This window comes from Pantherophis guttatus, chromosome 3 (genome assembly GCF_059756535.1).
Source record: "Pantherophis guttatus breed Tessera chromosome 3, ASM5975653v1, whole genome shotgun sequence".
Lineage (NCBI taxonomy): Eukaryota > Metazoa > Chordata > Lepidosauria > Squamata > Colubridae > Pantherophis > Pantherophis guttatus.
This window is the reverse complement of record NC_142065.1, coordinates 166,237,257-166,261,780: the sequence shown is the minus strand read 5'-3', so window position 1 is coordinate 166,261,780 and position 24,524 is coordinate 166,237,257. Positions and strand designations below refer to the sequence as shown.

General features: G+C 34.0%; 1 protein-coding gene across 2 annotated transcripts in view; it reads right to left on the bottom strand.

The window, feature by feature from the left end:
- Positions 1-455: 455 nt before the first annotated feature.
- YES1 (YES proto-oncogene 1, Src family tyrosine kinase) overlaps positions 456-24,524 on the bottom strand; it is a 42,151-nt gene continuing 18,082 nt past the window's right edge. For both annotated transcript variants that reach the window (XM_034429556.3, XM_034429557.3), the window contains 10 exons: positions 20,755-20,854; positions 18,101-18,199; positions 16,106-16,209; positions 15,853-16,002; positions 15,579-15,734; positions 14,087-14,266; positions 12,058-12,134; positions 6,703-6,856; positions 5,340-5,471; positions 456-4,645 (listed from right to left, as the gene is read on the bottom strand). In XM_034429556.3, the coding sequence (XP_034285447.2) occupies positions 4,437-4,645; positions 5,340-5,471; positions 6,703-6,856; positions 12,058-12,134; positions 14,087-14,266; positions 15,579-15,734; positions 15,853-16,002; positions 16,106-16,209; positions 18,101-18,199; positions 20,755-20,854 (1,361 nt within the window). In that variant the 3' untranslated portion in view covers positions 456-4,436. The remainder of the gene's footprint in view (positions 4,646-5,339; positions 5,472-6,702; positions 6,857-12,057; positions 12,135-14,086; positions 14,267-15,578; positions 15,735-15,852; positions 16,003-16,105; positions 16,210-18,100; positions 18,200-20,754; positions 20,855-24,524) is intronic.

Below are 24,524 nucleotides of genomic sequence, written 5' to 3'. Positions count from 1 at the left end.
TCTGTCAATTAAAAATGTTACTGTAGAACTGGTTTAGTTCATAAATTATATATGAATTAATTTTGTCTATGCAATTATGTCAAATTTAGGCTTAATTTTATTGCATAATAATAGTATATATGCTGGCATAAGTATGTGTTCTATAATTTTCTAAAATATAATTTACTATTGTAAATAGTAAATAATAAATATTGTAAATTATATTTTAGAATTTTAAATTGTTGAAACTTTTGGAAGGACAAGTGTCCTGAATACCAGTTTCTTTTCACAGCTGATAAATACTATTTTGGGATCCATAACAAATTTAGAGGGATGTTAGAATGTTAACATGTATCATGCTAAAAACATAGTGTTGGGGATGCATTTATATAGAGTTGCTGAAGAAAAGCTATTCCGTTTCAATTGCCATACAATATTAATCAATTTTTCTGCTTTAGTAACAGAAGATGCACTAATTTATTAAGCTTTGGGAAGTTTAATTATGCAAAGTAATAAAATATTAAAAATATTTAAGCTTGTCAATATAGTATGATAGGAAAACCAAACAAAAGGTTACCACACAATGTAGCTTCAACAAAACTGATACACAAGGCTTGCACTACAGTTTCTATCAGAAATGTTACACAATAGTTTTCAATACAATATAAAAATCATTCTGAACTGATTAACAATGATTACAGTACAGGAAGTGCTGAAAATCCAATAAACATAGGAATTGAAAACGTAATAAATTTGCATTTATATTCTAAAAATTGTTCTAGTAATTCTACTTTTTTAAAAAAATACAGTGTTACTGGAGATGCTGGGTCATGCTGTACAGTATTGACAGAAGAATAAGAAGGCATGGAATAAAATTCACAAAAAATAATTTGAGGTTATATTGGACTTTTCCATTGAAAGTTCCAACGAAACAAGGAGCCATATCAGAAAATTGTGGCTCCCTTTATTTCTAACTGAAAATGTGCAGAAATTGTGCTTATTGCTCCCAGTCCAATAAAGGACAATTAATTTAGTAGGAAAATTACCACCCAGCAAAAGGGGCTACAGTACTTTCCCAACAGTTAACCAACAGTTCAGGAAGAGGAAATTCCAAGACCTGTACTTGAAATTACTATAACATTGTTATAGGTAGCTCCTTCTCATCCCTACCCTTCACTTGTCTTCAAGATTGGCGAAACATACTTCATCATTTTTAAGATTTTTTTTTTTTGGTGAGGGCCCATTATACAGTATCCACCAAAATTTCTAAACAGAGACACTTAATCCCAAAAACCAGGAGATGTATGCATATCAATTGTGTTTGTAAAGTAACAAAGTGCCTTATGCACACATTTACAATGTTAGCAAAAATAACAAAGTGCCTTATGCACACGTAATGGTTAGTGTTTTCCAATATTTAATGGAAGATGCCAGTGCATTTTAAAGGAATAGCATTCCAGTTTCATACAGGGGAAAGAGACTTTCTGGGAAAGAAGAAGTGTGCTCATGCACACTGTCTGGCTTAGATCCTTCTGCTAATAGATACCAGTTAAACAAATCGAGAAAACTTAATCATGCTTTATTTAATTGCTTCTAGGCCAAGATTTTTAACTGCTTTATATTTTCATCAGCCAAAAATGAAAATTAGGAATAATTTCTGATTTCAAATTCTTGATTTGTGATTCTGAGCTTGTTATTCACTTAGCAAGGTTAAATAAATCAATATCAGAAGTTTCTTGATTTGCTTAGTTTATACTGACAGAATAAGCATCAGTATCCATGCAATAATAAAGCATGCTTGCTTTGGCTTATTTTGATATGCAAACCTATCCAGAGAAAGGACTAAAACAATTTCTAATATTTCTAGGGCAAGGAAAAAAAAATCTTATAAGTGAATCATGGCACCTGCAAAAAGATGTATTCTGTAGACTGTTGAAATCTACTAACAAATACAAAATAAAACAACATACTTCAGATTATTCTCTAAAGATCAAGAAGTATAAAAAATGGAGCAGTGCTATGCGTGTCAACTTGTAAGTCTCATGGAGTCAATTACATTTAGTTAAATTAAACTTAGTCTCAGATAAGTATATATAGGATTGTTTCATTTCAAAGCAACTTGGAACTTATCACGTTATTTTCTTAAAAAATAATTTTGTAATTAGAATTTTAAAAGCAATCTTGTGAAACAAATTCAACATCATGTTTTATAAAAATAATCACACTTTTACATGTATTACTATATATAGAAAAGTGTTGTGTTGAATTATTTGCTCACATTAAAATCTTGAGGTAATACACTATAAAACAAGGAAAAACAAACATGGAAAGTATAACGCTTAAAATACATATTTTTCTTCAATAAACTCATTAAATTACTGTTTTTTAATTTCCTTACTATACATTTGTTACAATGATTTGTTGCATTTTTAATTAAAATCCAAATAACACCAGACTAGTTTTCTGGCATATGCATTATTACATAAACACAACTGCACTACCTATTTCAGAATATAAAAGAAATTACAATCCTGTATTATTTGCTACATAGAGCCCTTTCAAAATTTCTAGTTATGGGATCTATAAATGAGAAAAGAAAATGCCACTTGATTGCACAATTTTATAAGTTTATGTAAGTTTCACCAGAATAAAATATTTGTGGTTTTTCTGGTAGCAGTAATAATCATTTTCACAGAAAAGCTTTGAAGTGCAACATTTGTTTCGAGTGGAAAATTCTAAAATGCCAAGAGGATTTTATTGCTTGATATGATAGAGGTTATGATAGCTCCTACTCCCCAGTTTACTTGTGAGTAGTGTATGTGTGCAGTTTTAATATCATTAGCTGAATTTGGCTTAGGTGGTGGTCTGTTCCTATAGTTTAAAGCTATACATAATGGCTACGAAAAGTCCAACTTCTCCCAAGAAATGCAAGGAGGAGATGGATTCAGTCCACTCTAATAACAGCTTTTGGATCTGATGCTTTTGTAAAGAGTGTTATGAACCACTATGCAACCATTTATTGTCTAGTTGACTGTGAATCACTGTGCATTATTAGAAAAATGGGCTACTGTCCAGCTATCATTATCCCAACACTTACTACGTTGGGGTAAATCAGGAATTCTGAAACTCTGAACTGCAAAAATGGGGAAACAATTCACACCAATCCCTCCATCATTTACCTCCATCAAAGTATATTGTGGGGATTGCATGATGTTCCAGAACAGCACGAGGGGGCTATGTCTGCCAACATAGAAGTTCATTTCATTCAGATCTAGATCTAGATCTGATCCATTGATGGGCTCTCAGATCTTACAATATTTTTCATAAATACTTTGACAGAGATACATAGCAAAGAGAAGCTGTGCAATCTAGTGAATCCCTGAACATTTTAATTGGTGAATTAAATCATAAGCATTTGCCACTTTACTTCCTTTTTCAGATGTGCCTTCTAAAAAAAAATTAAAACCTGAAACATGTTTCACTACGAATTGGAACTTTGAAACACTACATCTTGAAGGTTAAGATGTTAACTTTTCCCTCTGATTGCATTTTGCAGTTTCAGGTTTAACATTGTATTCTAGTAACTTAATTACAAAATGAATTAATGGTTTATGAAGTTAATTTCATTCTTAATTGAACTATGTAGGAAATAAAATACGCTACTTTCCAGTTATGATATATTAATATAAAGTTTCAGCACAGTGCAACATGCTTTTCAGTTCCATTATTGAGGTCTAGTATTTAATCAAGTTTATCATAAATTACTTGCTTTAAAAGTAATTTTTTTTGGAGTTGAAGTTGACTCCTGGTGTCTTCACATACATGTCCATATAGTTTTCTTGGCAACAATACAGGGTTAATTTATCATTTTCTTCATCCATATTTTTTCCATTTTCCTATCTAGTCTACAGCCACAGTATTCCTGAAACTAATCAAGTCTAACTTCTGAGCTCAGAGAAGGTTGGTCAGGTGCTGCCATCTGCTGAGAGCTACCCTAGGAAATGAAGAAAACTTTATATTTAAAGCCCTCTTAACTCTAACATAATAGTACTGTTGGTCCCATAAGCTATTTTGTTATCCTTTGACCATTTCCATTCATAAGTTTATTTAAATAGCTGATGTTGCCTTTAATAATGACTTAAATGTTAGAAGAAGAAAAAAGAAGAAATCAGCAGCTCCACTTATTATAGCAATGCTAATTTTACCGCCCATTTTTTTCAGTGTATTTCTTTTGGACCCTGATATAATATTGGAGAAAAATATATCATTGATACATTTAGGTATAACACTTTAAAAAGTGGTTTTGTGCAACCGTATTTCAGAATTCCAGTTTGCCAGCTAACAAGAGCATGCAAATTGCAATTTGCCTTCTTTTGAGTTCTTCCAATTAGCAAGGAATTTTTTAAAAAAAGTACTCTACATTTGGCATATTTGTGCATGGGATGTAAGCCATCAATTTATAAATTGTCTCCAGGCTGGTACTGTGGTTCTGTAGCAGTAAAATAATCTTCTAAGAAAGACTGAATGTATTCAAATGTTGGCCTTTCATCGGGATCTTTCTTCCAACACAGTTTCATTAATTCATGGAGAGATTCTGGGCATCCCTGAGGACAAGGCATTCTATATCCACGTTCCACTTGCTCTAAAACTTCCCGATTGACCATTCCTAAAATTAAAAGAATAGCTTTAATGTTTGTATTTTTTCAAGTTGAAAGAGGGTTTCAAAAATCTGTCACTGTTTACTTGGAATGTAAACAGATTTATAGGTTGTATTCACGGACAACATTAAATATTTTTAAAATCATGATTTGTTGAACTATTCCAAACTATAGCTTGTTTGGGGAAAGTCCAACTATGGTTTGAAATTAGAGTTTATATTGGGATTTTTGAACACAATAATGGCAAATGTCAATTTGTTGTTTCCCACTATATTCCCAGTGTATTTTTGTGCCTCATCTGAGACACTCCAAAGAGATGCAAGGTAACAGTAGAAAGAAAAGAAAAAAGAAAATAAAGAAAATAAAAGAAACTAGGAATAAACACAATTATTTTGCTTATCAAAGGTTAGCTTTGACTTCTTTAAAAATCTATGGTAAAAATGATCTGGCATAATGTCTTTTATTTATAAACACAGTAAATTTGATGTTTTAAAATAGTGTGTCTCTACATTTTTAAAATATTGAATTGCAGCTTCTGTAACATGGTTTGCATTAACTGTAGTGTTTTCTTAAGTATTGTATGAGGTAATGCAATTTATTTCATCAGAACAACTGATTGTAAATAACCCTAAGCATAAATAACAGATTGTGAAATTATATAACTAACATGATACATTAGTCATGGTTTTTCCCTCCTCTTACCTGGGTATGGCACACGTCCCTTTGTTACAAGCTCTGTCAGCAAAATTCCAAATGACCAGACATCAGATTTAATTGTAAACCGACCATATAGTGCAGCCTCAGGTGCTGTCCATTTAATTGGGAATTTGGCCCCTAGATAATACATACACATTGAAAATAATGCATTTTAATATTATAAATTATAACTATTTTAAAAATTATTTTGATGGTGCTATCTATATCTATTTATCTCTCTCTATCTCTCTATCTTTATATCCTATCTATCTATCTATCTATCTATCTTTCTATCTATCTATCTATCTATTTTTCTATTTATATCTATCTATTTTTCTATTTTCTATCTATCATCTATCTATCTATCTATCTATCTATCTATCTATCTATCTATCATATGGGAAAAGGATAATTTGATAGTCTCTTCTATTGTTGTAATAGCATCCATTCTATTAAACATAAGAACTAATCTGGAGATTGGAACTCTTTCTGCTGGAAAAGAACTGCAAACGTATCTTTGTTGTACTGAAAGAGAAAAGTCTAATTGAGAATACATGTGGGAGTAGAGCGTGGGTGACAACAAAGTGAGTAATACTTTCAAATTAACATATGTTTAATGGTACTTCTCCCAAGGCTGAGGTTGTTCTGCCCAGATAATGAAGAAAATCTATGCATTTTAGCATGCAGGTTGGTAACTATTGTAAAAAAGTTGCCATTGTTAATCTGTGTATGTGGAGAACTAGCACATAATTGTTCTTTCTATTATGCAAATGATTTGCAGGATGTACATAAACAAGTGCAGCTTTCAGCACCTGCCTATAATCTGAAGTTCAGATTATACTGTTTATACTGTTGTACTGTTTCTTTATAAACTGCTTGGCAAATAACCTTGAATATGAATCACAGTATGTTGCAAAGTTTGATAACAAAATGAAGCCTTGTTCAACAACAATTTTACTTTTGCAGAGATAAGGATTTATTTTAGCAAGTTATATTGTTAATAAATCAGTTAAAAAATTCAGAAAACTATTTTAAAACAGATAACAGTGTATTGAATAATCCACTTCAGAGAATATCCAGTTTCTATTACTAATGACTATAGTAAATGGAAAAAATAAAGATCATTCATCTATCTCAGAAAGTATTAATATTAGTAAAGCACTTAGTCAAACTAGAACATAGCGCATAGAATCATAGGGTTGGAAGGGGCTTGAGGTCTTCTAGTCTAACCCCCTGCTCAAGCAGAAAAACCTATAATATTTCAGACATAAGCTGACTTGTGTTGATCAAGAATTCAGACAATACATTATACATACTAATAAAACAATATTTACTATACTGGATAGTACATAAAGAATATTGTAAATACCTTGTCTAGCAGTGTATTCATTGTCTTCTATTAATCTTGCTAATCCAAAATCAGCAATTTTGCACACCAGATTATCCCCTACAAGTATATTAGCTGCTCGAAGATCTCTATGAATGTAGTTCATTCTTTCAATGTACGCCATGCCATCAGCAATCTTATAAAAAAAGTATCTTATTAACAAAGCAGTATTCAGTCAATGAAATACTTAATACAAAATCATGAAAATGATTCTGAAGTTACATGTTACAAACACAGTAGATTTACAATGTTTAGATTTCATAACATGTAGCAATATTATTTTGCAACAGAATTAATAATCTTAAATTAGAAAAGTCTACACATTATTCTTTTTGTTCTGTGTGTATTACATATGCATGTTGCACTTGTGTAAAGCAATTTTCTAGAACATTCTCAAGCTGATTTTTTTGGTGGAGGTTCATGCTTAAAATGTCTGCTTACATTGAATTGCCCAAAATTCTCTTTTTGGCTGTCATGGTGGTAACCACTCAAAACTTCTCCTTTAGACTTTCTCTACACTATTTTGCACATTTTTTTCCTTTTGTTTTTCTCTTTTGTCCTTTCTACTTTTGATGTTTTTGCTTTGTGTTTTTCTTCATCAAGACTTGACTTCTTAATCTATGATCCCTTGGCCTTTTTTCAGCAAACTACTAGTTTCAGGAATAAAATCCTACTATTAGTAATTAATTCTCAGTTTTTGTTTGCAGTTCAAGGGGTTACTTGCCCACTTGCCATCACTGTTTTATCCTTCAGATACATCTCACTTGATGATTTCCCCAAGAGTAAGTTTTGTAAATAAATCAAATTGCAGAAAGTAAATATCTACCTTCTACAAGTTTGTTCATGGGAAAGTTTACATTACTCTCTGTTGTTTAATACCTGCTCTGGCTTTAACTCCCTTATATCTAAAACCAATTTTCTCCTATGTCTATTTTGAATTTAAGAGCCATGAATTTTTGACATCAGGCCATTTGATCTTGGTGAAAATAAGAAAGTGAATCAAACTTGGGAAAACAATGAAGTGAAAGCTGGAGAATTCCAGTCTAAATTTACCCCATCTTCTGCTGCTCTATGTTGGTGACATTTTTCATATCTGCCTCCACAGTCTCCTACTGAATAACTGGGAACTTTCTTTGGCATTGATGCTTCAGCTTCATTCTCTTTTAAAGTGTTCGTGTGTGTTGCATTACTGGCTTCTATTTCAGAATATGAAACTTATTTATTTGCATTTCTTCTTTAGAATTTGGGGAATTGTAACGTATTCTTCCGTTCTTCAATCTGAAATGAATAGTCATTAAGTGAGGACTATCTGTAATAGTTATTTAGAGAGAATTGCACATAGGATCCACTCTACTTGGCCAATTCTTTTTAAATTTCAACACAATTTCAACCTAACCTAAATCTTTGTGTCTTTGAGGGAAAATCTAGCCTTTGTCTGATGCAGATAGTGTGGTATATATGGGGGAGCCTGGATTCAATCTAGTTGGAGTTTATTTGCATTCAATCGAGTGGAATAATTCATGCATCTGGCCATGTTTCTTTATTATTACTGACTAGTCAAGGTTGAATAATTGTATTTTACTTATTTGATTTTGAAACAGCCCAATTCCTTTGTTAGACAGACCAGCAAATAAAGCAAGAAGATGAGAAGGAGAAGACGATAAAGATAATAATGACTGTTGAAATAAACCAAGGGAAAAGTACCTTAAGAGATTTAAAAATGGAATGAGATAACCTGGAAGATACTTTTGAAAGGGAGATAGGGGCTTGGGTGGACACTCTGGAGACCTGGCAGCTTAGGAGGATAGAGATGGGACAAATAGTCAGACTGAATGGTGAAGACACAGATGCTGATAGAGACAAAGATCCAAGAGAGGAGTATGGAAGGCAAGCTAAAAAATGAATAAAAATTGAAGTATTAAAACGGGCAAGAGATGATAGATGAAATAATGTTTTTCTTTTTCTAATATAATGATGGCCTGATTAAAAACTAGAATAGAAGTAGAAATAAGAATACATACCTTTATATAAAGCAATAGTTAGGTGGAAAGATTGGAAGTTGAAAGATGGTACTATTAGGTATGTTTAAATAATAGAATGATTGGTACTAGAATGGCATACTGAGACTTTGAATAACTAAATAATGAAGGACTATGTCTTAATATAAACATGTGTATTAACACTAGGATTAGTAATGGTGGCCTGACTAGAAACTAGAATAGAGGTAGAAATAAGAAATAGGGGGAATATTAGCAGATATAATTTTTATGTAATAGAATATAAGTAATAACCAGATGGAAAGATTAGAGGTTGAAAGATGATATTACTATTTATGCTTAATAATATCATTGGCATTAAAATGGAACATTTAAATATTGAATAACTACTCTAAAACAAACATATATATTAATACTAGGATTATTAATGTAACAAATATTGTTATTATTATTATTATTGCTATTTGTATCAAAATGAATTATACCCAGAGGCCACACTATTCATGTATTGATATTGATGTATATTTAAAAATAAAAATCCAATAAAACTTTTTTTAAAAAAAGAAACAGCCCAATTCTTTAGCAACTTTGTAGTTTGTAATTAAAAGGAAGAGAATACAGTACAATACTACCTACATTAACATATAGGTAGTGTTTGTTTAGCAATGGCCTCATACAGAGACATTTGCAGTTATGAAAGTGATGGTAAACATAACTTTATGATATTTCCTCACATTTATAACCTTCACAGGTCTATAAACACAAAGGATCTACTGTTGCACTCAAGCTTAGCCCAGAGAAACTCGATTAGTGCTGGTATATTTCACATCACATTTTTAATAGTAGCTCACCTTCCTAAAGATGAATTGTTGCTGCAGATATGCTCAGCTATATTTTGGATTGTGGTACAGGATTTGATATTGCAATCGTTTCTTTGACAGAATTTTTCATGGTTTGGGAATGATCATTTTATGAATATTCAAAACCGTTGATATACAGTATGCTATATTGCAGCAATTCTCAAAAGCATCCTGTTTCTTTCTCAGGTGCATTCTTTTTTCCAAACTGGACAGCATCCTATTGTAAGTATTCCTCTGGTCACAATCATGAAGCTTTGTTGGGACAGGATCGTCTGCACAGTCCTATTGCATTTAGCCAAGAGCAAGTTTCAACATAATCTCCTTGACAAGAATCTCCTACCTACAGTATTCTCAGGTGGAAGCCAGATGCACCATCCAAGATTCCAAATGCTATGACTGACGGCTTAAAATGATGCCTTTCTTTGGAAACAATCTGCTATGCCTTTTTAACAGGGTAGAGTGGGCTGTCTGAATTACCTAAAAGTGGTAAAGTGCCAGTGGCTGTGTTTTGCTCTGGGGAATTAGTTTCATAATTTCTTTGAAAAGAAATTTCATAATTTCTTAAAAAAGAAAAACCTTCCTATTCACTAAAATTATTTGGTGATTATCAGTATTTCACAGACATGATGGTGGATTTCTCGCATTCTATACTTTTTTTAATTCTCAAATTATACATCAATTTGTCACCACTATTTTCTGGTTATCAAAGTTTATCCACAATGGACAGACTATTTGCTGCTCTCTCAACTTATCTCCACTATTCAACTCTTTAACTATCACTTCATTACATGGTTACCCTTTAAAGTAACATTTTGGGCCGTTGTTACATCTGCAAAATATGCCAATATTCTTTCGAAGCAAACTATTTGCTTATAAAGAATTGCCTCATTGTACATTGTGTAGCTAAGAACAAAGCTACTTTGTGTCTTAATTCTACCTTGATTCTGAAAATATTTTCTAACGCCCTTGTGAGAACATTGTTTTTTTAGCTTTCCTCCCTTATTCTACCAGCCACATTGAAATAATCATTTAGATCTGAAAAGTAGTTTTGTTTTTACCTTGACAGCATGAAATCATTTCATTTGACTCAACCATCTTTCATTTGCTGCTTAACAAAAGTTTCCCCACTATTTTATTGAAACGATTTGTTTGACAAACTACAACATCTGCCTGTGACATTTGTTGTTTGTGGGCAATTCCCATAGGGCAATTACTGCAATGGCTGAATGACATATTAAGAGCTTCCGTTATGTCTATACCATCCACATTTGTGAAGCCTAGATTATAGCAGTTTTAAACTGCTATTATTGAACTCATTTTGATGTGATCACTGATAAGATAGCTCTTCTCCTATACATTGTGTTCACAGTAGGTTAGAAGTAAATAGCATGAAATGAGATTATTATATTACCATAATAATAATCTTTCCCCTTTTTAAATGGAAATTTTAAATTTGGTTTTAAATTATTGGGGTTTTAAATTTGTTCAGCCAAATTATTTAATTCGTTTTAGTCTATTTTAAATTTTGTATTTATATGTTTTATTCTATGGCTGTTCACTGCCCTGAGTCCTTTGGGAGTAGGGCGGTATACAAATTCAATAAAATAAATAAATAAATAAATAAATAATAAATAATGAGGAATAAGTAGAAACTATGTTACTTGCCCAAAAGAGAGAATTTGGGAGCCATTGCACTGTGCACAAAAAATTGAGTTCACTGTAAATAGGGCTTGCATTTGGCACATAGTAGACACTGGAACTGAGTACTGGAATCATATTGGTTTTATTGGTTTTGCAGTAGAGACATTCATTGGAAACCTACATTCTTGAATGCTTGTCTGCTCCTGCCACTACTTACAAATATTTCTGAAAAAGGCCCAACACTTATAATCCATAAAAACCCACAAACGATAACAAAAGGTTGCTTACATGTCACCTATCATGTTGATTCACCGTGTTACCCACTGCAGGGATATTTTCTTTCTTTGACCATACTGGCAGTCTGAGGGGTTCAGTTTGGGCAGACACTTTAGATGAGGCTTTTCCAAGGTGTAACTCCCTTGGGGAGGTGCAGACAAAGTCCAGGGGACATGTGAAGGACCTTTTAGTTACATTGTTACAAAAAATCTACCTTTCCCAAAGTTTCATTGTATTGTTTTCATTGTTTTTTTGTATTCATTTGGTGTTTGGATTTTGGGGGGAGTTGTGTATATTAAAGTTATACTAAAAGGAAGGTGTAATGGTAAAAACTTTAGAATTTCCTGCTTTAGAGAATCTTTTCACCAAAAAAAGCTGAACTAGAGAATGTTCCAGAATACCCTACGATGCAGGCACAAATCTATACAGATGACCACCTGAAGATCTATGGTTATAATCAGACTGTTGACAGAATGGGCAATCACTTTTAGCCTTTTCTATATTACTCAATGGTTGTAATATTGGAATGTTTTAGTAATCAAAGAACATATTTGAATAAGTACCTGGGCAGCCATATCCACCAGTTGTGGAAGCTTTAAATATTTCCCTTCTCCTTCCTTAAGAAAATCTAGTAAGCTTCCTACAGAAAGACATAAAAACAGCAGTGTTTCCTTTAATTCAGTTATAGTAATGGTATCACAACACTTTAGTAACAGTTCAGTTTCAAAATCTACACTTACTTCAGGCATAGTTAAAATAAAATTCTATTAATATCAATATAAATAAAACAGAAAAAACCAATACTTATATGGTTACAATGTAGTATTTTGGAATTAGTAGTAATTTTGGGCATGTATAAAATAAAACATATTTAACCAAATCCTTTGGATATATGACAATGTTAACAGATATCTCCAACAATTTAAATGTAATGGCTGTATACGTGAGGTCCCCTCATTCTCCCAAGAGCAGATATGCAGTTTTGTGAGGCAGGAGTTTGTCTTAATTTGTATGGTTTATTTGTTTTTATTTATTGATTTATATCCCACCTTAATTATTCAGAAGTGACATATGCAAATAAATATGAATTCAATATTGGATTTATTTTCTATGTCATGGGCATAAAATCAAGTAGTGTTGCTTCAAGACATATAAATGTACACCTGGATTAGAGATAAGCATCTATTCAGGGCGTGGGGGAGTAGGAATATTAAGATTTCTCTAAATGTGTAAGCAGTCTCCACAACATGGCTGCCATAGGAGTATTGCCTATTCAGTATAAGTCTGCAATGGAAGGAAGTAGTCAATGACAAAACATGCCTTTACTAGAAAATAAACTGATGAGAATAGTTTCTGTCATTTTCTCACCATCAGGATACGGTTTTCAGCCCTGGTTTTTTTTCTTATTTCTGGCAGCAAGTACCCATTGTTTTAATTTATTAAGAATACTTTGGGGCCTATATATAAGCTCATAACAATTTTCATTGTTAAATGAGACATTTGTTAAGTGAATTTGGCCCCATTTTACGACTTTTCTTGCCACAGTTGTTAAATGAATAACTGTGGTTGTTAAGTTAATGTCACAGTTGTTAAGTGAATCTAGCTTTCCCCTGATTTTGCTTGTTAGAATGACATAAAAAGTTATCACGTGACTCTGGGATACTGCAGCCATCATAAATATGAATCAGTTGCCAAGTGTCTGAATTTTGATCACGTGACCATGGGGATGCTTTAATGATCGTTAAGTGTGAAAAATGGTCATAAGTCGCTTTTTTTAGTGCCATTGTACCTTTGAAGGGTCACTATACAAACTGTTGTAAATCGAGGATTACCTGTATTTTTAATCTCTCATATTTTAAGTCCTATCAATTAATCTGTAAAAGACCATTTTTCTTGACAGGTACAACCTGTCACTTCGTGGATGTAAAGAGTGCTACATATTGAAAAGTTTGCACATTTTCCAGTACAAGTTTTTATTATTATTATTATTATTATTATTATTATTATTATTATTATTATTAATAATAATAATAATAATAATAATATACGCAAATATCTTTATTACACCTAATTTTAATTTATGTAACTATCTGATTCTATTAATGCCTTTTATATACACCTGGCAAATGCTTCCTGAATATGTTTCTTGTTGACTGCCAGGAAAGGTATTAAGAAAATAATAATATAAAATGATAGTTTGTCTTTTTTTTTAAGGGGAAAAATTTATTTATTTACTTATTTAATTAAAAAAATCTGATTGCCACCCATTTTAGAACCATAATTTTGTCTCACAACAATTATATAAAATCAATATTATACAAAAATAAAACAACTCCTCCCCAATAAAAACAGAAAGACATCTGGTGCCATAACTAAACTTCCTAGATACAGCCCACCACACTGCGTTCTAACTCTGATTTAACTGTTCCAGTGGGATAAGAACCAAAATCTACAATGAAAGCCGTGGTAGACACTTCTAAATATCTACCATGATAAAATACTTTTCTCTCTATTCTGCCATAATAATTCAATAGTAAATCCATACAATACTATTGTTTTCCTATTTGATTTCAATATAGAGGTAAAATGTACCTTTTGTCATGAATTCAGTGACAATGTAGATAGGCTCCTCAGAAACTACAGCATAAAGTGGAACAAGTTTATCATGCCTTAATTTCTTCATGATCTGAGCTTCTTGTAGGAAAGCTTCTGGCATCATTGTACCAGGTTTTAGAGTTTTGATTGCAACTTTTGTTGTTCCGTTCCATGTACCTATGTAATAAATGCATTATATTATCAGTTACAATACAAAGATTTTCAGTGGAATATAAATTTTGCAGCAGGGTCGGTATGTGTAAAATAATCCATTAAAAAAATGTTGAACAGAATTTAAAAATAATTTGTGCCTTTAGCCTATTGTTTATAAATGATTTAAAGTAGTATTATTTATAAATGATTTAAAGTGATTCTCTAATTCTTAGGCAGATGTTTTCTAATGTGATGTCTCGCTGCCTGGAGGCCGTGCGGGTCTGGATGGGGAGGAACAGGCTCAGACTCAACCCTTCCAAGACCGAGTGGCTGTGGCTACCGGCGTCCCGATATAGTCAGCAGGTGCCATCGCTGACTATTGGGGGTGAATCTTTGCCCCCCACAGAGAGGGCTCGCAATCTGGGTGTCCTCCTGGACGCACAGCTGTCTTTAGAAGAGCATATGACGGCCGTGGCCAGTGGGGCCTTTTATCAGGTTCGCCTGATCCGCCAGTTGCAGCCCTTTCTGGACCGGGACGCCTTGCGCACGGTCACTCATGCCCTTGTCACCTCCCGGCTGGACTATTGTAATGCTCTCTACATGGGGCTCCCCTTGAAGAGCACTCGGAGGCTCCAGCTGGTCCAGAATGCGGCCGCGCGGGTGGTTATGGGCGCACCTCGTTGTGCCCGCGTGACACCCCTCCTGCGCGAGCTGCACTGGCTCCCAGTGGTCTTCCGGGTGCGATTCAAGGTGTTGGTTACCACCTTTAAAGCGCTCCATGGCACAGGACCCGGATACCTTCGAGACCGTCTTCTGCCACCAATAGCCTCCCACCGACCAGTCCGTTCCCACAGAGAGGGTCTCCTCAGGGTGCCATCAGCCAAGTTATGTCGGCTGGCGACACCCAGGGGGAGGGCCTTCTCTGTGGGAGCCCCAACCCTGTGGAATGAACTGCCCCCGGAAATACGTAAGATCTCCGACCTCCGGGTGTTCCGCTGCGCACTGAAGACCCTGTTGTTCCGCCAGGCAGGGCTGTCAATATAATAATTTTAAATTGGGGTATTTTAATTTTTGGGGTTTTAAATCGGCCAAATCTATTTAATTATTTTAATTTTTAATTATTGTTGTGTCTTGTGTTTTTAAATTGGCTGTACACCACCCTGAGTCCTTCGGGAGAAGGGCGGTATAGAAATAAAATTATTATTATTATTATTATTCCATTTCAGCAATCTAAAATCTTTTTTTAAAATCTGGAGATAATAAGGCCTGGAACTATTATGCACAGAACCCTTAGATTTAATTATAAGAGTTACGGTTTTCCCCATGTAACACTTACCCATCCAAACTTCACCAAAGCACCCTTGGCCTAGCTTAACTTCTAGCCGCAAGGATTCTCTAGGGATTTCCCAGGCGTCCTTTGCTAAGCCCTGTGTCTGAGGTTTCACAGTTGGACACACAGTTGTTAATTTATGACACAGGCCGTCAGCATGATCTAGCAATCAGAGAAACATTTCTTATATAGTCACATATTTTAAAGCATAGCCTTCTCAGAAATATATGCATCAGGTTATAATTTATTTCTAGGATCAGTTATAACATTTAGAACCTACCTGTATAATGTTTGACCAGCTTTTGTAAAGATTCAAATTGTGCTCTTGTTGTTATATAATATCCACCATTGTCAAGTTTTCTGATTTTATAGTGTTTCACATTATCACCTCTAATCTCATCCCAGTCACGTATAGAAAGGGAATAAGCACCTGGAAAAATAATTTAATATTTGATTCTGTAAACACATTTATTAAAAAATTACAAATTCATTATAATTTAATTTTATTCAGTAATATAGTTAAAGATAGATACCTTTTGTAGTTTCACTCTCTCGGACTAAAAAAATACCACGTTGATTCCCAGGATTTAAAAGTAATCTTTCTGCATCTTTTCTGCCCATTTTACCAAAATACCATCTACAAAATTGAAAGAGAAATATGTTCAAGAAAAGATTCAGTTGAAATATTTGATTAACATAGCAATGGTATTAAATTGCAAAGATGAGACCATGGAGCATTCATTATAACAGGGGCTTTCCATATAATTCCATCTTTGTACTTTTAAAATATATGAGAAACCAAAGTTGTTTCTAAATGTGATATGATCACACAGATTCTTCCACAGGCAAAGATATGATCTAGTACTTTTATTCAAAAAACAAACAAGACCGTGTCTCATCTATTCCATCCAAGATTCAGTAACAAACTAGTTTTAAATACATGGAGCGGTTCAAAAGCAGATATTCCAAAATACTGGTTTAAAATTTTGAAGAAAAACAAGACAAGTCAGTTGGACTAAAGCAACTACAGGTGAAACCAGAAAGTATTGTTTGTCATTTTGTTATTCCTGTATGCTTTCTGCTTTAAATGTGGTTTTGTTAATTTTTTAAAATTACCAAACATGCTAAGCATTGTTTCAGTGGGAAATACTAGATTGCATTTGAGTGACAATAATGCCATATAAACAAGCAATAAAATAAACCTGCATATCTGAACTTGCTGAGTTACAAAGGAGATTCATTTATTTCCTTTATTATTTTTATAAATAATCCAAGGCAGATAACATACCCAACAACCTAACTTTCTACTCCTATTTTCCCCACAACAACAACAACTCTGTGAGGTGGGTTGCGCTGTCAAGAGTGATTAGCCCAAAGTTCCCCCAGCTGGCTTTCATGGCTAAGGCAGGACTTGAACTCATGGTCTCTTACTTTATAGCCTGGTAATCACAAAGTTTATAAGCAATTCTGGGTCAAGGCAACTTTATTTGTTATTTTTGTTATTTTATCTGATTTCTATACCGCCCTTCTCCTTTCGGACTCAGGGCGGTGAACAGCCAAAGTAAAACATTTGTACACAAAAGTTAAAATAGATTTAAAATAATTAAATAAGTTTGGCCCATAATTTAAAACATTTCAAATTAAAACCAACTTTAACAATATGCATAGAAATTCCATGTATTTCTAAGCTCAGAAACTAGCCAGAAGATTTAAGCAAGCAACTTGTGGCAATGTAAGCACTAACTTGCAACTAAACTTTGCAAAAAGTATACCAAGCTTTAAAGGTTGTATATCTTACACACACCATAACACCCAATACAGATTTGGAATGTTTTCAACAGAAAACTGTTCCATCAGAATATACTGTGAAGTCTCTATGATGTGGAGGTGAGACCTCTTCATATGGAATATGAATATAAATATATTTTTCTTGATAAATAAGAATGAGAAATTTTGTGACTTTTTGCAGATCTATTATTTAGGGAAAGAGAATTTATTAGGTTTATTTATTTTTTTCAGCTTCCAACGAGTGTGGATTTTTAAAAATGTTTAATGTTATATGTTTGGGTCTTCCCCTCCCCTTTTTTGTACAGAGTTTTTTTTGTTATTGTTACTGTTGGATGTATGGGGTTTTTTCTAATTTTTTTTCACTTTTGTATTTTATTCCCACTGACAAAACATTATACATACATACATACATACATATACATATATAGATATATAGATATAGATATATAGTTAGATATTTAATAGACTGTGATGTGTCAATAATTGTACCGGTATGAACTCATATTAACACATGTGAAATTGAACTATTTATTCTAAAAATAATCTAAACATACATTTTAAGAATGTCTCCTCTATATAAAATATAATATTTTAAGATATTAATTTTGTTTAATTCATGTAAGTGCTGTAATCGAAGACCTCCTGTATCTAATAATTCTTTTGAATAGACTTATTAAATTATACTGAACGCCACTGAATAATTACAGATAAAAATGATTAAGAACATTATAAAGTCTTACTCTTCTGCTTGAATGGAATCTGCCGGAGCCACATAATTGCTAGGAATGTAGCCACTCTTTCCTGTTGCAATAGATCTTGCTTCCCACCAGTCTCCTTCCCTAAGGGGAAGGAAGGACAGGAAAAAATGTAATTAAACTGAATATATATGAACAATAATAAAATCATTTTCAATTATGAAATATTGTGAACTGATATAGCACCAACATCATCTTAGCTAAGATGTCTGTTTACATCTATGAAATAGCACACCAGCTAGACCTTAATATAATTGCTGTTTGTCCTATGTAGGAAAATACAGAAATACATTCTTCCTACCATACAGTAGGAAGAACCGTTTGTTTTCTGCCTCTAATAAACATGATAAATAAAAAACAGAATAACAGTTGGAAGAGACCTTGGATATCTTCTAGCCCAACCCCTTGCTCAAGCAGGAAACCCTACACCATTTCTGAGAAATGGTTGTCCAATCTCTTCTTTAAAACTCCAGTGTTGGAGCAGAAACAACTTCTGGAGACAAGTCATTCCACTAATTAATTGTTCTAGCTGTCAGGAAATTTCTCCTTAGTTCTAGGTTGCGCCTCTCCTTGATTAGTTTCCATCCATTGCTTCTTGTCCTGCCCTCAGGTGCCTTGGAGAATAGATTGAGCCCCTCTTCTTTGTGGCAACCCCTGAGATAGCGGAACACTGCTAATATGTCATGGCTTGTCCTTCTTTTCATTAAACTTGACATACTTTGTTTATTTATTTATTTATTTATTTATTTATTTATTTATTTATTTATTTATTTATTTATTTATTTATTTATTCGATTTATATGCCGCCCTTTTCCGGAGACTTAGGGCAGCTTACAATGCATTAAGCAATAGCCTTCATACTTTTGTATATACCTGCTTAGTAGGGCTTTCGCCTGCCCCCCCCCCAAGCGATGTTCTTTTTTATACAAAGTCAGCTTATTGCCCCCACAAACCGGGTCCTCATTTTACCTACCTTGAGAGGATGGAAGGCTGAGTCAACCTTGAGCCTGGTGAGATTTGAACTTGCAGTAATTGCAGGCAGCTGGTGTTACTCAACAGCACTTAACAGTGCTTTAGTCTGCTGCACTACCAAGGCTCTGTCAATTCCTGCAACCATTCTTCATATGTTTTAATCTCCAGTCCTCTAATCATCTTTGTTACTCTCCTCTGTACTCTTTTTAAAATCTTTTTTATATCATGACAACCAAAATAAACAGATGGATTTAAACAAAATTTCCCAAAACTTCTAATCTTTCTCAAATATTACTATTGTCAACAAAAAATGGACATCTTACAGAAGAATAACTGAAAAAACAACATTCTCTTAATGAGATGAAAAACTATCATATTCAACGAATACAGTTCCATTTTTAATATACTGGAATCTCTCTGCTACTAAAATTGGTATTAATTAATTAAATATACTTCTGAAAGTGCATTATTGCAAATTGCCATATAAAAGGAACATTAAGGTTGCATGTACAGGTAGCCCTAGACTTATAATCATTTGTTTAGTTTGAAGTTACAACAGCACTGAGTAAAGGGGCTTATGACCATTTTTCACACTTATGATCATTGAGGCACCCCTATGGTCATGTCATCAGAATTTTGACACTTGACAACTGCCATGTATTTATTATGGTTGAAGTGTCCTGGGGTCATGTGATCCCCTTTTTGAGACCTTCTGACAAGCAAAGTAATGGGGAAGTCAGATTCAGTTAACAACTGTGTTACCAACTTAACAACTGCAGCTATTCAATTAACAACTATGGCAAGAAAGGTGGGCCAAAACCCACTTAACAACTGTTCAATTGTGGTCACATGTTGAGATCTATCTGTATGTACCTATCTTAGAAGTAAAGATAAAAGGATTATTATATTAAAGGCATGTGGTATAATCCAATTTACCTTTATAACTTCCAGACTGATCTGTTTTCTAGAAAGTAAAGAAGTAAAGAGGATGACTTTGATGGAGATATGCAAACTCTTTTGCCAAAAGAGTAAAGCATTTTTAAAGGCCACAATGTCAAGACAGCAGCTCATACAGACACTTCCCTAATTCACTGAATTATAAGAAGATAGAAGAGATACATCACAGTCAGACTTGTAAGATTGATACCAGCCATACTAGGTATATGAAATCAAAAAAATCAACTCCACTGGAAGGCTAAAACTAATTTATTGAGATTGGCTATAATAAATGAACTTTGCAAGTCCGATTATGTTGTATCTCCTCCTCCTCCTTATAAGGTCATTTTTCTTACTCTCTTATTCGCTTATTACTGAAGGCTTTTCCCTCTCAGTAACAATACTATTAGCATATGTGGAGGAATGTGAATGGCTAATAGTGTGTAATTAATAGCAATAGCCCTTAGACTTATATAGCACTTCACAATCCTTTACAGCCCTCTCTAAGCTGTTTGTAAAGTCAGAATATTGCCCCCAACAATCTGGGTCCTCATTTTACCCACCTCGGAAGGATGGAAGGCTGAGTCAACCTTGAGCCTGGTGAGATTTGAACTGCCAAACTGCTGGCAGCCAGTGATCAGCAGAAGTAGCCTGCAGTACTGCATTCTAACCACTGAGCCACCACGCCTCTTATTAAGTAATTAAGTCCACAAGTTGACAACAATACTTACGTATTATTGATTATCTGAAAGCGTTCACCTTTCTTGAATGAAAGATCATCTCTAGTTCTTGCTTCATAATCGTACAAGGCCACAAAAACAGTTACACCCCCTTAGGAAAACCCAAAAATATGGCATTAATACTTTTTCCTAGACAAGAGAAATAGATGCAAATCAGATTATACATGTACTATACAAAAGCATTTCACCAATTTTATTTTGAAGAAAATAGGTAAATATTCTTACTAAAAAGTGAAGAATGTTTACAGCTTTAAAAGGAAAACATTTCCTGAACTTATTTATTGATTTCATAATGGCCTGGGTCTGCAACTACATTCAAGGCAATCTATACATTTGTTTAAATATATTAATATTACTAAGAAAAACTTATTTAACATTTTCATGGTTAAAATAACTTCAAACTAGAAAAGTTGCTTTTCATGATAAAGTTAAGAGACTATCTGTGTATAGTCTCTTGTGTATGTGTATGTGTATCTGTATCTGTGTATGTTTATAGAAAACATATGAATAGGATATTCGGATGTGTTCACATTCTTATCATAGACCTTCCCAACTCCTATATGTCAACAAGAAAGGTGTATAGCAGTGTTTTTCAAATTTGGTAATTTTAAGATTGGAGAATTTCCCAAATTCTCCAGACAGTATTCTGAGAGATGAAATCTACACATCTAAAAATTGCCAAAGTCTGAAAAACACTGGTCTAAAGTGAAGGTATATTGCTTATTAAACATAGCTACAATCCTCAATAGGATTGCAAATTCTAATTCTATTGTACTTCAATACTAATGCATAAAGTGGCCATCAAAGTCTGCAAATCTTTCTTGCTGTGGTTAAGAATGGAGAATCAAAGCCAGTATAAAACCCACTGTTTCCATTTTATCTCCATGTGCACCTTTTCACTACTTTTTCCATAAATGCTAATATTTGTATAATGGATTCCTTTTCAAAAAAAGCCCATGCTATTGATAAGATTATTTTATGTCTAAAAATCCAATAAACAAATCTCTATTAAAAATTAGTAAGGTTTCCAGAATTAGCATTTATATTCAAGCACTAAAATGCTTTCAAGCATTTGGAAGAAAATAGCAACATAAATTTGCACGAATATATTAATCATCTTTGATATATTGTGCAATGTTAATTCTGGTTTTTGCCAATAGAGACTCTGAACATGACTTGGCAACTGGAAAATGATGAACTACCTGAAGCATTTGAAATGTATGTAGGGGTTAACTGCACTCTTTCTTCTAATAAATCTTGCATTAATAAATATTTCTGTTGCAACTGCTTTTTGTAGTTTAGATTAGAATGCACGCATGCGTGCACACACACACACACACACACAGATCTTCACATAAAAATATAAATAGGAATATTAACCCAAAATAAGGGTACTGTGATGTGATATGAACCTGATTCTAGGCCCAAAACAGAGTATTTTTTCCTACCTGAAGCTCCTACTGGATTTAACCTGACCATGGATTATTAACAGATTACTCTGTCAACTGAACTCATATAGTTTCATGAAGAAAACATTGTAAGAAACCACATAACTTGAAAACTATGCAGAAAATAAATAATTCCAGTATTATGTGCTTTTATTAATGTGCTAATGAATTACTATACTATGTGTAATATATTAATATACATTACTGTTCATTAATTTCTCACACACATTTTACACTATTAATTCTGTTAGCATTTTTCAAATTAAAGGAAATCTACAAATGTTTAAATTTATTTATAAACTTGGATTTTACTGATTTATAAAGTATAACCAACATTTGTATTGTATAAACTCAGTAACTTCAGTGTCCAGGGGAAGAATGGTGGATTGAGGATGTCTCTGCAAAAGTTGATCACACATCAAACAAGAAGAAACCAATAGACTGGTTCCATGGAATCTTTCATGTGGGAGTTTGCCCACATGTGCTGTCCCTTGCTAGGAGATCAAAGGAAAATCATCTCTTGCAGGTGTGGGCATTGGAGATGGTGGGAATAGCCATTTTGCTTGCAACCATGTTCAACACCTTTTAATGGACACTATATTTGCTAGCCTCACTTTCTAGTCACTTTTGGAAATTGCTTATTAACGTTAGAAACTTTTGGAAAGTGACCTATGTATCTTTTTTTTATTAAATTTACAAAAAAAGTTGGCTAAAGAAGAACTCTGTATGATGGGATAAAGAAGAAATGGTAGAGAAATCAAATCCTATGACAATCGTATGAGTGAACTAAAGATTAAAATTGTTAAGAAGTAAAATTAAGGAATATAAGTTAGTTTATTTTATCAAGGTTAAAAAAGGCCCGTTGTTATTTCTGGAATCCTTTATGGATTTCTGCTAACACCAGGACTGAAAAGATATTTTATGGATTTGCCTACAAATAAAGGAAGGGATTTGGGATGAAGAGATAATTAGTCGTTGGCTTGGAGAGGATGAAGAACACAACATGTGTTTATACTTGTTGTGATTAAGGTTGGAAATCATTTGAATTACCTTTAAGTAACTCAAAGCAGCGAACATACATAATACTCCTTCCTCCTCTTAATTTCACTACAACAACAAACCTGTGAGGTGAGTTGGGCTGAGAGTGTGTGACTGGCCCAAAGTCACCAAGCCTAATGCAGGACTAGAACTTAAAGTCTCTTGTTTCTAGGCCAGCAGGTTAACCTCTCCGCCACACTGACTGTCAACAACTAGATGTCCTGAAGAATTTGACATACTTTAAACAACATTAGTAGTATGAAAGATTCTCAATACTTCCTCAGAGATATGCTAAGTGCCACCTGACCTGAGAGGCCCATCTTCTGGCACTGTAATCAGCAAACACTTTATCTTGTCCACCCTTGTGATTTACTTGGAAAAAATAAAAGGAGTAGTTTACTGCTGCTTTCTTGATACAATATGAATTGATGCTTTTGCTCTAGTCACTAAAATGATCATCTACCTCAGGCATCTTCCTGTACTGTATTGCTGCTGTCCAATATATATTGTCCGCTTGCTTTAGTTGGGTAGCTGGGATGATTTTCATGCCGTGGATGACCTTGCTAGGAGTATTTATGCTTGGTGTAAAATCAGGGTATCCTTCACTCACCCCTCCCAGTAACTTCCCCATGCCCACAATGTAGTAGCAAAGCAGGACCTGAGGGAGTATTTATTTATTTATTAATTAAATTTATATACCGCCCTATTCCTAAGGGACTCAGGGCGGTGAACAGCGAACGATAAAAATACATTTAATACAAACGTTAAAAAAAAAACCCAATTAAAATATACTAAACACTCTGGTCCTAGATAATTCAAGACATCCCAGTTTAAAATAAAATCAAAAAGCAAAATAAAGGGAAAGTTAGGCCAGGCCGGCCTGCTGAAACAGGAATGTTTTGAGGGCACGGCGGAAAGTGCGCAGATCCGGAATCTTCTGTATCTCTGGGGGGAGCTCGTTCCAGATAGTGGGTGCCCTCACAGAAAAGGCTCTCCCCCTGGGGGCCTCCAGTCGACATTGTTTGGCTGACGGCACCCTGAGAAGCCCCTCTCTATGGGAGCGTACTGGGCGGTGAGAGGCTATTGGTGGCAGAAGGCGGTCTCGTAAGTACCCCGGTCCTAAGCCATGGCGCGCTCTAAAGGTGGTAACTAAGACCTTGAAGTGCACCCGGAAGACCACAGGGAGCCAGTGCAGCTCGCGCAGGAGGGGAGCCACATGGGAGCGCCATGCTGCTCCCATAACTACCCGCGCGGCCGCATTCTGGACCAGCTGGA